Below are 13,198 nucleotides of genomic sequence, written 5' to 3'. Positions count from 1 at the left end.
TCATACCAAAATCAGAATTAACAATGGAGGAAGTTGGAGGAGGGCACTGTAGTAAAACAGTATCATGTTGCAGACCTCCATCGCTTTCTACATCATAATAGCAAACTTTCAAACGTTTTGGTGGTGGCTTGCAGTGAAGTGCTTAAGGCTGTGGATAGGAACTATTGCTTCCTAGAAGCTTCTTGCTCCTCTTCCCATTCTACCTTATCTTTCCCCCTCCCCCCAAATGCTGCAAAGAAGACTCAAAAATTCACTGCTGCTGTTTCCAGTAATGACATATTATCACCAGATGAATTTCTGCAGTCTCCAGCAAATCAGGAGATGAAGTTGCAGTCCCTAACCACTCAATACAGGTAGTCCTTGATTTACAACAGTTCATTTAGTGACCGTTCAGAGTTACAACATCACTGAAAAAAGTGACTTATGATCATTTTTCACATTTGCGACCATTGCAGCAGCCCCATGATCACGTGGATCAAAATTCAAGATGCTTGGCGACTGACACATATTTATGACGGTTGCAGTGTCACGGGGTCATGTGATCCCCTTTTGCAACCTTCTGACAAGCAAAGTCAATGGGGAAGCCAGATTCATTTAACAACAGTGCTACTAACTTAGCAACTGCATTGATTCACCTAACAACTGTGGCAAGAAAGGGGGCAAAATTCACTTAACAAATGTCTCAAGAATAGAAATGTTGGGCTCAATTATTATTATTATTATTATTATTATTATTATTTATTAGATTTCTATACCGCCCTCAATTGTGATTATAAATCAAGGACTATCTGTACTGTCCACTGCTGTCCCTTACATTATAGCATAAAGAGAACACAAAGGTATTTATACTTTCAGATAATAGAGTCACATGATCATGTACCATGACAATATGCTAAACACTTTTTCCTTTATATTGGGGATGGAAGATGTTCAGCCTATAGATTACTCCAGGGGTGGGCAACTGTGGCCCTTTTACAACCTGTGGACTTCAACTTCCAGAATTCCTGAGACAGCCAAGCTGTCTTAGGAATTCTGGGAGTTGAAGTCCACAGGTTGTAAAAGGGCCACAGTTGCCCATCCCTGGATTACTCCTATCTAGTTTAATCAAGCCAAGATGCAGGTCTCTCCAACTCCCTTTCTCAGATACAATCTGTTGCATTTCTTCTCTGTGAATAGAGAAAAGGACTGTTTCATCACGGATACACAGAAGAATCAGGTCCTTACCTTGTCTTCCTCTGGCTTCTGTATGCACATCCCTGTTTGGAGAAAGGGACTACCATTTTCTGCACATATAAATATAATATCCAGCAATATTTTTGAACTGTGCCTGTAACATAGAAAACCAAAGTGATATTGGACTCTAGCTCTGTCTGCTGCTAGTACTTGGCCACTGATGCTCTTTATGGATGCCATCATAACCATATTAGCAAACCATCTGCCCAACCCATTCTCAATATATATTGCTGAGTTACCTACTTAGAGTGGGGAAATAGAAATTGTATAATATCGTTGCAATGTGGGATAGGTCACAAATGGTACGACGAGGGGAAAACCCAAGCTATCCTTGATGAACTTGAGGACTGTTAAATAGTGTCATTGGTGCAATGAACATAAGTTCATTGCACCAATGGGTAAACTCCAGGAGACAGTGGAGAATGGGAAGGCCTGGTGTGTTGTGGACAATGGGGTCATGAAGGGTTGGGCATGACTTAGTGACCAAACAACTACTATAGTTCTGCCCTACTTAAAATTGTTTTATTCATTCTTTGCTCTATTTTTCACAGGTACCTGCAAATTTCTATACTTTGTTCCTGTGTCCCTCTCCTTTATGCCTTGGTGACTGCTTCCTGTGCTCATGATAAGAGAAGTTGATGGCCCATCATCCACCCTTCATGATTATTATGCCATTCAGACATTCCTGTTCTGCTGTGAGGCTGACATTTATCAGACTGGTTGTGCCTTTAAAGTGGCAAGCTTTCATTTCACTACCAAAACATCTGTGGACATTGTACTAGTTGACCTGTTTTTTGAGCTTCTAAAACTTTTACTCTCAGTATTTTGAAACAATATTTTGAGCAATCTAAATTCTAAACAGACAGGTTTGGTGTTGGGTTGACCCTCGTTTTGTACTTCCTCTGCAAACCCTTGATTATACCATTCTCATCCTTTCATTGTTGTTTATTACTTCTTTCTTTGTAATTAGAAGCAAGCAAGTTTCTGTTAATATCTTGTGTCTGTCATTGTTGATATAGATCTATTTTTTTTAAAGGTCTGGGACCTGCAAGCACAACAAACATTTCACACAGTCAGAAATCAGGAGTATATGAGTGTATGACCGCATGCTATGTGAATTTGCTTGGTATGGTGGCCTGTTGGATGCCAAAAACATTATTTTTATTTTTAATGCTTGTTCTTGGAGATGGATGATGCTAAAGTTGGTGGAAAAAATGCAGTGGTACCAGACTATGCCAATCTCTCTAGGAAAAAATGGACTTGTAACTCTTAGCTGCTTTGGAAATACGTCTTAGATTTTTAATCCAATTCATCTTGAAATAATAAAGAGAGAGTCTGCATTCAGAAGACATTTTGGTGTAAATGTTCAATATATTTATTTTGGAAGAGCTGACCTCAAGATTGTAAACCAGTGTGGTAACGTACAAAGTAAATATTGTGGTGGCGCTTTTGTCTAGTTAAGAGGCATTGTTATGTTGGCTGCTTTTTCTTTTTTCTTTTACAGTGCTTAATTTTAGGCTGTTCCAGCATTACCAGTAGCAGCATGATGAACTGCCTGCAATATTATAGCTGGAATTTAGTTGAACTCTCTAAATAGTTGGCAGTTTCCACATACTAAATATTTAGGGGCCCATGTAAGTTGCTAAGAGCAACATAGTAACCTAGCAGGAATGGATATCAGTGAAAACAACATACAGGGTGGCTTTTTGCTATATTGGTGAAGAAGCCTTTTGCTCAGGTTCCAAAGCATGTTTCTTTCACAAAGTGTGAAAACTGTGTTTTAATATTGCACTGTTTTTTTATGTTATTTTATATTTTGTTAAGTGGTCTATTTTTGTCTTCCCCATACTCATGCCTCCTTTGTCATATTAAATTAAAACAGTTGATTGAGTATTAACAACATAATTTTAAGACACATTTAGAATCCTCCGCATCATTTTTTAATATCTTAACTGGCAAATAGAGTAACTGAGCCTAATTGGAGAAATTCTTAATGTTACAAGTATTTGCTGCATATTTGGGGAAACAAGACAATGCAAGAACTTTAAGCAGTTGTCCCCAAAACAAAAGATTATATAGTAGCATTGCTTTGTAGTTAATGCTTATTGCTACTTTCTCCACTGCCATTTATAATTTGTAAGGGGAGACTAGAGAATGAGGGAATATCATACTTACAGCTTTTTAAAAAATAAATGAATTCCCTAACAGTTTTGAAATTATTAACAATTGTTCATTGGAAATAGAATATCTTTATCTACAACCACTTTTGAGCCCATATTCACTGAGGAAGTAATCTATGTAAATATCTCTTAGTCAAAGCAGTAGTTGAACAAATATATGAAGACTGCTGCTGCACAAAAATCCATATTTATGGGCTGTGTCCAGAAGACATTCCTGGTAGAGGCAGCCAAATAATACAGATGAAAATATAATTTTGTTGGGGAAATTTTCATTTCAGGGAGTCCAGGGAGATGCCTTTTACTGTTGGGGCCAAATACACAGGCAGCTTAGTAGTTGCCAAGATCAGGATGTCAAATGCATACATTTTCAAAAGTGCTCTTCAAAGTACTCTATGATATCTTTCCATATGATAGCTGTCTAAATATATTGGACTGCACATTATCCCTGAAATCATAAACATTAACTTCTAGTCAAGGGAACTGTAGTTCAAAAGAGAGCATCAGGTTGGGGAAGACTATCCTGGGGTTTCAGACTAAATTTCACTTTATTCTGAACTGATAGAAAAGAATTCTGGGAAGAATTTTTGATCAAAAAATAGTCATCATCTTCAGCTCAGTCGCCAGAAAAGAGAGACATATTTTTATAACAAACATACATTTTTGTACATTATGTTCATTCTTAGATAATGTAAGTTCAATGTTGTCTTGTAGATATTAAAAGGAAAATATTGACCTTTGATTCAATAAATGTTTTCTTTCAGTTATTGGTTTTCCTATTTCTTTACCATAATCAGTACCTATTTGCTGGGACAAAGAGATCTGAAAAACAATGTCGTTGTTTCAGATTTTTCTGAACTGATGGTATGGTAAAGGTGAAAGAAAGGTATTGCGATATAGCTGTTCTCTTTTCACATATCTGTACACGGTACAAATTTTATATGACCCTTAAAAGGAAGGAAGTTCAATAAACAGCAGTCAGTTTCTTGAACATAAATTCTTAATCTGCCTTTTCTATATGTATCAAATCCAGTGAATATTTACAGGTAGTACTTGATTTACAACAGTTTGTTTAGTGACCATTCGAAGTTACAACAACATTTAAAAAAATGACTTATGACCATTTTTCACACTTATTCCATTGCAGCATCCCCATGGTCATATGATTTACATTCAGATGCTTGAAAACTGACTCACATTTATGACGGTTGCAGTGTCCCAGGGTCATGTGCTCACTTTTTACAACATTCTGACTAGCAAAGTCAATGGAGGAGCCAGATTCACTTAACAACCGTGAGACTAATTTAACAACTGCAGTGATTCACTTTACAAATGTGGCAAGAAAGGCTGTAAATGGAGCAAAACTCATGTAACAAATTTCTCACTTAGCACCATAATTGTGGTCGTAAATCGAGGACTGTGTATATGCCACTTCTTGCTATAAAAATATCAAAGAGTTTGACAGAAATACCAACAGAAAATTAATACATGTTAAAATTAGCTCATTAAATAAGAGAAGTGTGAAGACCAACTTTCCTTGAGAGCTCCAAGCCTTTTTCAGACTATATAGGAAATATTAGATTTGCCTGTCACTGGAAGTGGTCTTAGTATCTGTAGGATTTTTGTTTCCAAATAAAACCAGTTGAAGATCTGTTATAAACATGATAAAGCACTATATATTTCAAGCTCACAATCTTTTAGTTACTTGGAAATGACTCCCAAGGATTTCCAGAGATTTGTTTGTGAAAAAATAAGTACACTGTGCAAGCTTCTTATATTCAGTTTCTTCTGCCTTTTCTCCAACAGTGTAAAGACTTGCTTTAAATTGAAATGCAGACTTGTTGCATAGCTGCGATACAAATGAACTGTATAGTGTTAGATATGATATTAAACATGTTAAATTATTTGAATAGCTCGACTTCACAAAATCTATTCCTCCACAAATATTATTATTGTTATGTATTTAGAAAAATTTCAATTCCTGAAATCTCATGATAGTTTCTAATAAAACAAATGTTGGTTTTTAATTACTGTTAACTAAAGCAAATGATAATGAGGAAAAAAAGAAAGAAAAGAAACAATAAAAAAATTCGTTCAGGGCAAATGAATAATAAATATCATGTTGGTTTGATTAACCTTAGATACAGTATATTTTGTTTCCAGTTATCAAAGCTGTTCAAGAAGTATTTTGTTGCTAATGTGGCCAACAGGTATATGTATTAATGACAAGTCCAGTTAATAATTACTGTACTCTTAACTAAGAAATATAAATCACAAGTCGGAGCAAAACTCTGGTTGCAAAACAGGTATCTCTTTAAATAGATAAATCTCCTGTTATTGTTTCAATCATTTTACTTAGTGATTTATAGTATTTTTATATCAGTTTTCATTTAAAAAATGAAGCACATTATAGTTTAAAAGTCATTGTAATAATTGCAATGAATAGTTTAAAATAATAAAAACAGTAACTATACCAACAAAAATAGAGAAGTTTATTTTTTAAAAAATAGGGAGATAAACGATTTAGGCAAGCAAGAAAGAGGTAAAGAGATAACATCCTCCTGATTTCAGCAAAATCCTTCCATTCAATGAGTTTGCCTAATTGTTTTTTGGAAAGTGGTTCATAAAAGAGTTGATAATGCTGCTTAATCATTAAAACAACTGACAGCTATCAATGTCAGCACAGGAGGATTTCAATTCAATAGAATATCTTGTTTTCAAGGATATCTATAAACAGACTGGAATTATGTATGTTATACACATCTTGAGATAAACATCTTAAGATTTAAACTAAACAACAGACCTTTGGGAATTTTTGTATTAATGCCAATTTGCAGAGACCTATTGTCTTATTCAGCAGTCTCACAGTTTATAATCTAGCATCCTTCTGTTTTGGGGAATTATTATCCAGCTAAGAAAGCAACTTTAATTTTTCTGTTGCCAGTCTAGTCCTAAAAGAATTTGAAACTCACGAGTGTTCTTTAGCTAGCTCAACTTTATACATATATATTCAAAGAAAACTGATACTTAGTCTTAGTATATCTAGGTGAACCTTTCACCCCACCCCACCCCCAATTGTTAGGTTACTTTTTTTTTTTTTCAGAAGCTAATCTTTTGGAAAATCTTTACAATTTGTGATTCTTTAAAATAAAGGATTTGTTATCATTATCACCAATCCTGAGAATAAAAACTATTGCTTTCAAAGATAAATGGAACAATGGAGACAGCCTCTAAAATCTGCTATTTTTCACTCATCAGTCTTCCACGTGCTATCAAAAGTCACAAACTGAATGCTCAATAAACTCTACTCAGTTCTCATTAAGCTCAGTGATAAGATTCACAACTCACTATAAATCACAATGTGCTTAGTTTGGATTAGTTGCATGGGAATCCAGATATGATGGCTTGTAAATACAGCCTGCTAGACTGATGCCAGCATTGGTTTTGTACCGTATATTGTATACCTGTACTCAGAATTTAAAACAGACTATAATAGGAAGTACTCTTAAGATCAATGAATAAAAGCTCCAACTTTAGAATGGAGGAAAGATATACAAGCTAAGATACATGCATAATATTACAGTGGCTTCTATGATAAGAGAAATGAAAATTACACTGCAAGGATTTATAAATGTAAAATAATGTCGATTAGAAATAACATATATTAATCAGTACTTAGAGCAGATGTTCCAAAAGATAGGTTATCACAAAACATAACACAGAAATGTTAATACCATATATCTGGCAGTCTCTTTTTAAAGATGTGCTGATAAGGAGAATTTATATGTGCTGATAACAGCTGTTTAGTGCAAAACAGAAAATTGTGCTGTTTCATTCCAGTGTAACAGTAGGAGCTCCTCTGCTTGAGTTCATAGCAAACACAGGCATATTTCTGGCCTACTTTTCATGAATTTTGACCTACTTGTGACAACTCCTATAAAGTACCGCCAGAGAAACAACACAGTTAACTTGTGCAGTCCAGAGATACCTTGGGCGGTTCTTTTGAGACATATTTACAACCTCTTAGAAATTGAGAATATGCTTTGGTCCCGGAGGATCTAAGCCAGGGTTTTCCATCTATATAAAATATAAGCTATATAAATGGGAGCTAATAATTTATTCTTGCATTTACATCCCATCTTTTCTATGAGAGCTGACCCACCCACTCGCATGATTTGTTCTCTTTCCTTCCATCCACCCCAGATAAACTTGTATAGTAGAATGAGTTGAGGGTAGGTGATCGATGCCGAGCCGGCGGAACGAAGGGGGCTGGCGTTGGGGGAGAGCAACGGGCAGCGGCAGAGAACCGAGCTTCGGAGGAAGGGAATTCACCAGCAGAGGAGCCTGGAAAGAAAAAAAGGGGGGAAAGTAGGGACGGGGAAAAGGAAACGGTTAGCGACAGAAAGGAGCCGAGGGAGAGCCAAAGAATGGCGGGAAGGCGCGCAGACAGAAAAAGAGGAAAGGCGGCGGGGGGGGGGGAAGGGACTTGTTGAAGGAGCGCGAGGGTGCTCTGGTTTGGGAATGAATGAATAAATGAATGAGCAATCCCGGCCAGATCACCTTTTTTTAATTATTATTATTCCCAGACGGACGAGGTATTCAGAAGCTACAATCAGGTGTCTCTGGGAAATAACCAAGCTTCAAGTCTTTTGAATATGCAGTGATAATTAAGGAATCACGCAGCCAATTAATGAAGAAAAACATGCACGTGTTCGCGAAGCCTTGCCTAAGGATAGAACAGGAATGTCGTTCCATAGCTGGCCCGGGGCAAGGATACCTCTGATAGGGCACTTAAGGAATTGAATTGTTTCAGCGGTGAAACAAACAAACAAACAAACAAACAAACAAACACAGTTCAACTATCTAAGCTTGTCCTGATATTATTTAAGTAAGGAGTCCTTTAAAAAAAAAAAGATTTTTACCCTACTTTTTTTTCATATAGCACTCAAAGCAGCAAAATATATCAATAAACTTTCCTGCTATGAGTTAGAAATCAGCATTCCAACATGAGTTACTCATCAATGTTTTTAAGGTAAGTGTATTGACCTGAATTTGTTTATAAAGACTTACAGGTTTCAAATTCTGAGTGAGCAACCTGCAATAAAGCTATGAGGAGCTCTTGACATTTTAACTCTGAGCCAATAACAGTGCTGAAGTCTTGAGAGAGGCAGTGCTCCCAGCAGAACAATAAATTTCATAGACTGGGGAGATGTGGAAGAAAATACAGGAAACCTGTATATTTTTTACTAGGATTGACAGGAGCCATAATAATTTAAAAAACGTAGGCTTTATGAAAGCATTGATTATTGCGAATCTGCATTTCACAGCTGCCTTTTTCTTGTTTTAATGAGAAAATTTCTCTTTTTAAAAAAATCACTAATTTCTGCTGACATGCTGTGTTATCTGTTTCTAACAACCCCCCCCCTTTTTTTTTTTTTAAATCCTTTGTGATGGCTTTGAGCTTGAAAAGCAACAGGGAGGGAGATTTTTCTCAAAAGTTCAATGCCAATGTATTTTCCACCTGAGGTTACTCTAATCCTTTCAAACTGAATGGCATCAGCATACTATCCGCAAGGGATTATACAGAATAAGCAGTGGGAACTAATGAACTTAAAATACCAGGATCTCTTTTAATGCAAATGAGCTTAGCCGTAAAGAATGTGGGAGAAGAAGTAAAACCTAGCATTAAAATGTACATTTTTTTCCCAGTTAGGACTCAAGTTTGTTCTTCATTAATTCATTCAACCAGGTCAAGTTTATTAAAAAGTTATTTATGTTAAGCGCTTATGGTAAAACAATACTTTACTTTAGTACTGTTTTGCTAAATTCAATGTATTGAATTTATAGTTCTATTGAATTTGTGCCTGAATAAATGCATTTCAGAATTCAGCCCTTTAATGAAATACGTTATAACTAAATATAATATAATATACAATATAAGGGTTCTGATTTGGAAACCATAGTATTCAATAAAAGCTCAAGAAATTTTACACGAGACAACTATCCTTTAATTCCTATTTTTTTCACCACATCTCATTTCACTTATCAAGACAGTGGAGTTATAATGTAATCTGAATTTATATGCTTAGTCCTATAGAAGTCTACTTGTTTGGCTTAGTGAGTGATTTACATTATTATTTTTTTCATGCTAAAGCTATTTGACAAATTATTATTCATTTTCCCTTTATTAATAGTAGAACCAAATTAAACTTGATCTATAGTAGCTTTTTCCAATGCGTACTCAACTTGGCTAAACTTGAAAATTCCTGATGGCAGTTCATGTTGGTAAATCTCTATGCTGGGGGTGTCAAACTCGCGGCCTGCGGGCCGGATGGATCACACACTGGCCACCCCCACCCCTGTTTTAGTGAAGGGGAAAAAAGTCACGATACATCACATGAAGAAAACATGGCGCCACAAGTTTGACACCACAGCTCTATGCAATAAAAAGAAGACATCCAATGAACACAGTACATGTTGCAGCCCATATCTGGGGAAGCTTTCACACAAAAATTATTACAAATATGATCATTATATTGTACTAGGTCTGTTTTGTGATGTAGTGATCTGTCTCCCAGGCTGAATAATAGAAGAATACTATTTTTAGTATTTTCTGTGCATCCAAGGGTCTTCACTGAAAGAATACTTAGACCATGCACAGATAGTCCTCAACCTACAACCATTTGTTTAGTGACCGAAGTTATAATGGCACTGAAAAAAATGACCATTTTTCACACTTATGACCATTGTAGCATCCCTGTGGTCAGTTGATCAAAATTCAGATGCTTGGCAACTGTATTTATGACAGTTGCAGTGTCATGGGGGTCAAGCAAAGTTAATGAGAAAACATGTTCACTTAACAACCATGTTACTAACTTAACAATGGCAGTGATTCATTTAACAGCTGTGGAAAGAAAGGTCATAAAATGGGACAAATCTCACAGGTCGTAAAATGGGACTGAACTGTCTTACGAATGGAAATTTTGGGGTCACCTATGATCATAAATTGAGGACTATGTGTGCTAGTTTTTTCACTTGCAACATTTCCTGCCAGCATAATCTGTAAATCTGAAAAAAGGACAAAAAGATTCAGTCCTATTCCTATAGTGATAACACAGCATCAGTAAACAGACTCCTGTAACTCTCCAGAAAGGCAGTAGCGTAGCTCATCCATCAATACAATCAAGGCTGAGTCAACTCCAAAGTCATGTTTGTTCTAAAATAGACTTAATTAATTAATTACTTTTCTCCAAGAATCTCTGCTGTGATCCTTTCTGATATCTTCCCCAAATGTTGCTTTCAGATAATTAGCCTGGCTTCCTTTTAAGATACTAAGGTATTGCCACTTCACACACCGACATATCCACACAATTGGGTCAGCCCTTTGGGCTATTTCTAATTAGAGAGAGGTTCAAAAGACCACCTACTTAGCCTTGTCCCTTAGTGCTTCAGATATTGTCTATATTCAGATCCTATTCAAAAGGCCAGATGGTGTATTGAACCCTATCTGAATCTGTTTTATAATAACCAACTTATTGTTGAACTGGTCAGCACACATCCGCAGTGGATTATTGAGGGCTCTAGACCTCAATTATCCAGTCAGATGTCAGTAAACCCAACTCACAGGAAATGTTTCATTAGCTACCCAGTTGCGCTACCGTAAAGTTCACTGCTATGAGTAGCCATTATTTCCAGCAGCCATTTGGTTATTTTTGTAGCAAGATCTTATCAGTTATGCCTTTGCTATTGTTCAGCCTGTTCCATTGTGCACAATTGTCTACTAAAGAAAAGTCACATAAGGCAATCCCAGTAGCATCTGCAGTGGGGGCAGGGGTGGTGGTGGAAATTACAAAAGCAGTATTGCAACACAAGCGACAATTTTTTATATGTGTGTTGTGACATCGCATACAATAAAGCAGCAGAGCTTGCAGTTGATGCTGCTTTTGGCATTTGGCAAAAGCAATGAGATCCTGTGGATATTTGTGTTCCTGAGGAATGACTTCGAGAGACAAATTTTGCTGGTAAAATATTTTATTTTTTATTTTTCAGAGGAAGATTTTCGTTCCTTACATCTGTTCCATCCTACCTTTTTATTTCACTTTTTACCATGCTTCCTACAATTATAGCATTGGAAAGAATGTTAATTGTATAGTCTTTGCCTTAATTGGCATTTAGTTTCTTGCTTTGTTTGTCTCAGGCATATAGAGTGATGAACTTATGCAGAGCTTGCTTTTTGCTAAATTCTCCCAAGATTGTTTGTCAGGGCTTTCTGGCACTATTCCACAGCTTGGGGGGTATTCTTTTTATAAGAAATGCAGTAAGACATTCAGAAAGTATCAGGCACTTATCCCATTCCTTGATCCACAAAAAGGTTAAGAACATTTCAATTGGTTTGGGAGTTTTGAAAGTATTTAAACTTCTAAATGGCCTGAGAGCTCCAGCATGGCTGATAGTGTACCAGTTCCAGAACAGGCTGTTCCAATACTGGAATGTTCCATCACAGAATATTTTGCATATTCTACATTGGAGTATTTGTAGAAGAAATGAAAGTAAAATTAACCAGGAAGTAGCTGAGCAAGCTAGGATCATTTTTTTTTGCAAGACTAACATTGTTTTGTCATCAAACCATGATTAAAATAATTTCTATTTTATTACATACAAATACAATGACATATTACGTTGACTTTTGAATACATATGATTTTTATTAATTATTTGTTCCCATACATATTTTTGGGAGATTAAACCAGAAGTTGAATAATTTCCAACAAATTTAGAATAAATTCTACTACTACATTTAATAACAACAGCTGGCTCTTTAAATATAAACATTCTTAGGCCAAATGTTTGCTAGCCACACTGAAAAAGATAAGGATGATTGGGTATGTATGTATGAAGAAGCTTCATTTCTTCTAGAAATGATAAAATATGAAGTAAACCAATTTCTGGAACTATTAGTTCCTTTGGGTTGTCTTTTGATTTGTAACATACTTTACTATAGAAAGAAAACAGCTATTCCATACCTTTTTATTAGATGCAATGTACTCAAAATTTGAAACTCATCGAATTTGGTAGTCAACACATTTTGACATGAAAATTTTGTCCCAGTATTCATTGTTTGCTTGGTACTCAATGCACAGGCTAAAATTTGTCAGTTTTGGCTACCTTGTGACTCACTACATTATTCCTTATGAGAAAATGTTGGTAAATCATTGTTTATGGTACTCATTGCACCTCCTGGAACAAAATTAATGATGAGTACTGAGGTACCACTGTACATTTTTTTCTTAAGACAGCATAGTGATGTCCTAACGAATGTAGGATATACATGTTCAAAGAATAAAATTGGTTCCAATAATCTTATTTATGCTAGTAATGTAAAAAACTCCAATGAATCTCAATTATGTTTCAGTTATGTTTGTATTGGATTTTACAAACAAATCTAGACCCAACAATACAATAAACAGCAAGTCACAGAAACAATTTCTTTAACATGGTATTCTTCCAGTTGGGCTCCAGTAAACTTAGTCAGCATTCCCAAATTAATCCTTAAAGATTTTTGGGAAAAGGATTCTGGAAGCTGAAGTCAAATAACATTAGAGAGCACCAGATTTAGTGATAGTGGTTTAATCAAGTAATAAATGAACTATTGAATTTTTACTTCACAACTATATAGCAAGCCAGCTTTTTAGTTTGATTACAAATTACAAACTGTAGTTTGATTTTGAAGGCTCAGCTTTATATATATATTTTGAAACAGTGGTTTTTCTGTTCTGCTTCTTATTGTTA

The 13,198-nt window shown here is 35.7% G+C and overlaps 1 protein-coding gene across 3 annotated transcripts in view; it reads left to right on the top strand.

Annotated features, from left to right (window-relative positions):
- Nucleotides 1-4,042, top strand: part of CDC42SE2 (CDC42 small effector 2) — a 75,109-nt gene extending 71,067 nt beyond the window's left edge. For 2 of the 3 annotated variants that reach the window (XM_070935671.1, XM_070935672.1), the window contains exon 5: nucleotides 1,785-1,863. Coding sequence is in view for 1 of the 3 variants with exons in the window: in XM_070935673.1 (XP_070791774.1) it covers nucleotides 1,785-1,859 (75 nt within the window). In the remaining 2 variants the exon portion in view is untranslated. Of the gene's footprint in view, nucleotides 1-1,784 lie in introns of all 3 variants that reach the window. The other variant, XM_070935673.1, reaches the window with a different exon arrangement.
- Nucleotides 4,043-13,198: the final 9,156 nt, after the last annotated feature.

This window comes from Pituophis catenifer, unplaced genomic scaffold (assembly GCF_029215685.1).
Source record: "Pituophis catenifer annectens isolate HBS135680 unplaced genomic scaffold, rPitCat1.0.hap2 SCAF_2, whole genome shotgun sequence".
Lineage (NCBI taxonomy): Eukaryota > Metazoa > Chordata > Lepidosauria > Squamata > Colubridae > Pituophis > Pituophis catenifer.
The sequence above is the reverse complement of the archived record's forward strand: the minus strand, read 5'-3'. Positions and strand labels throughout refer to the sequence as shown.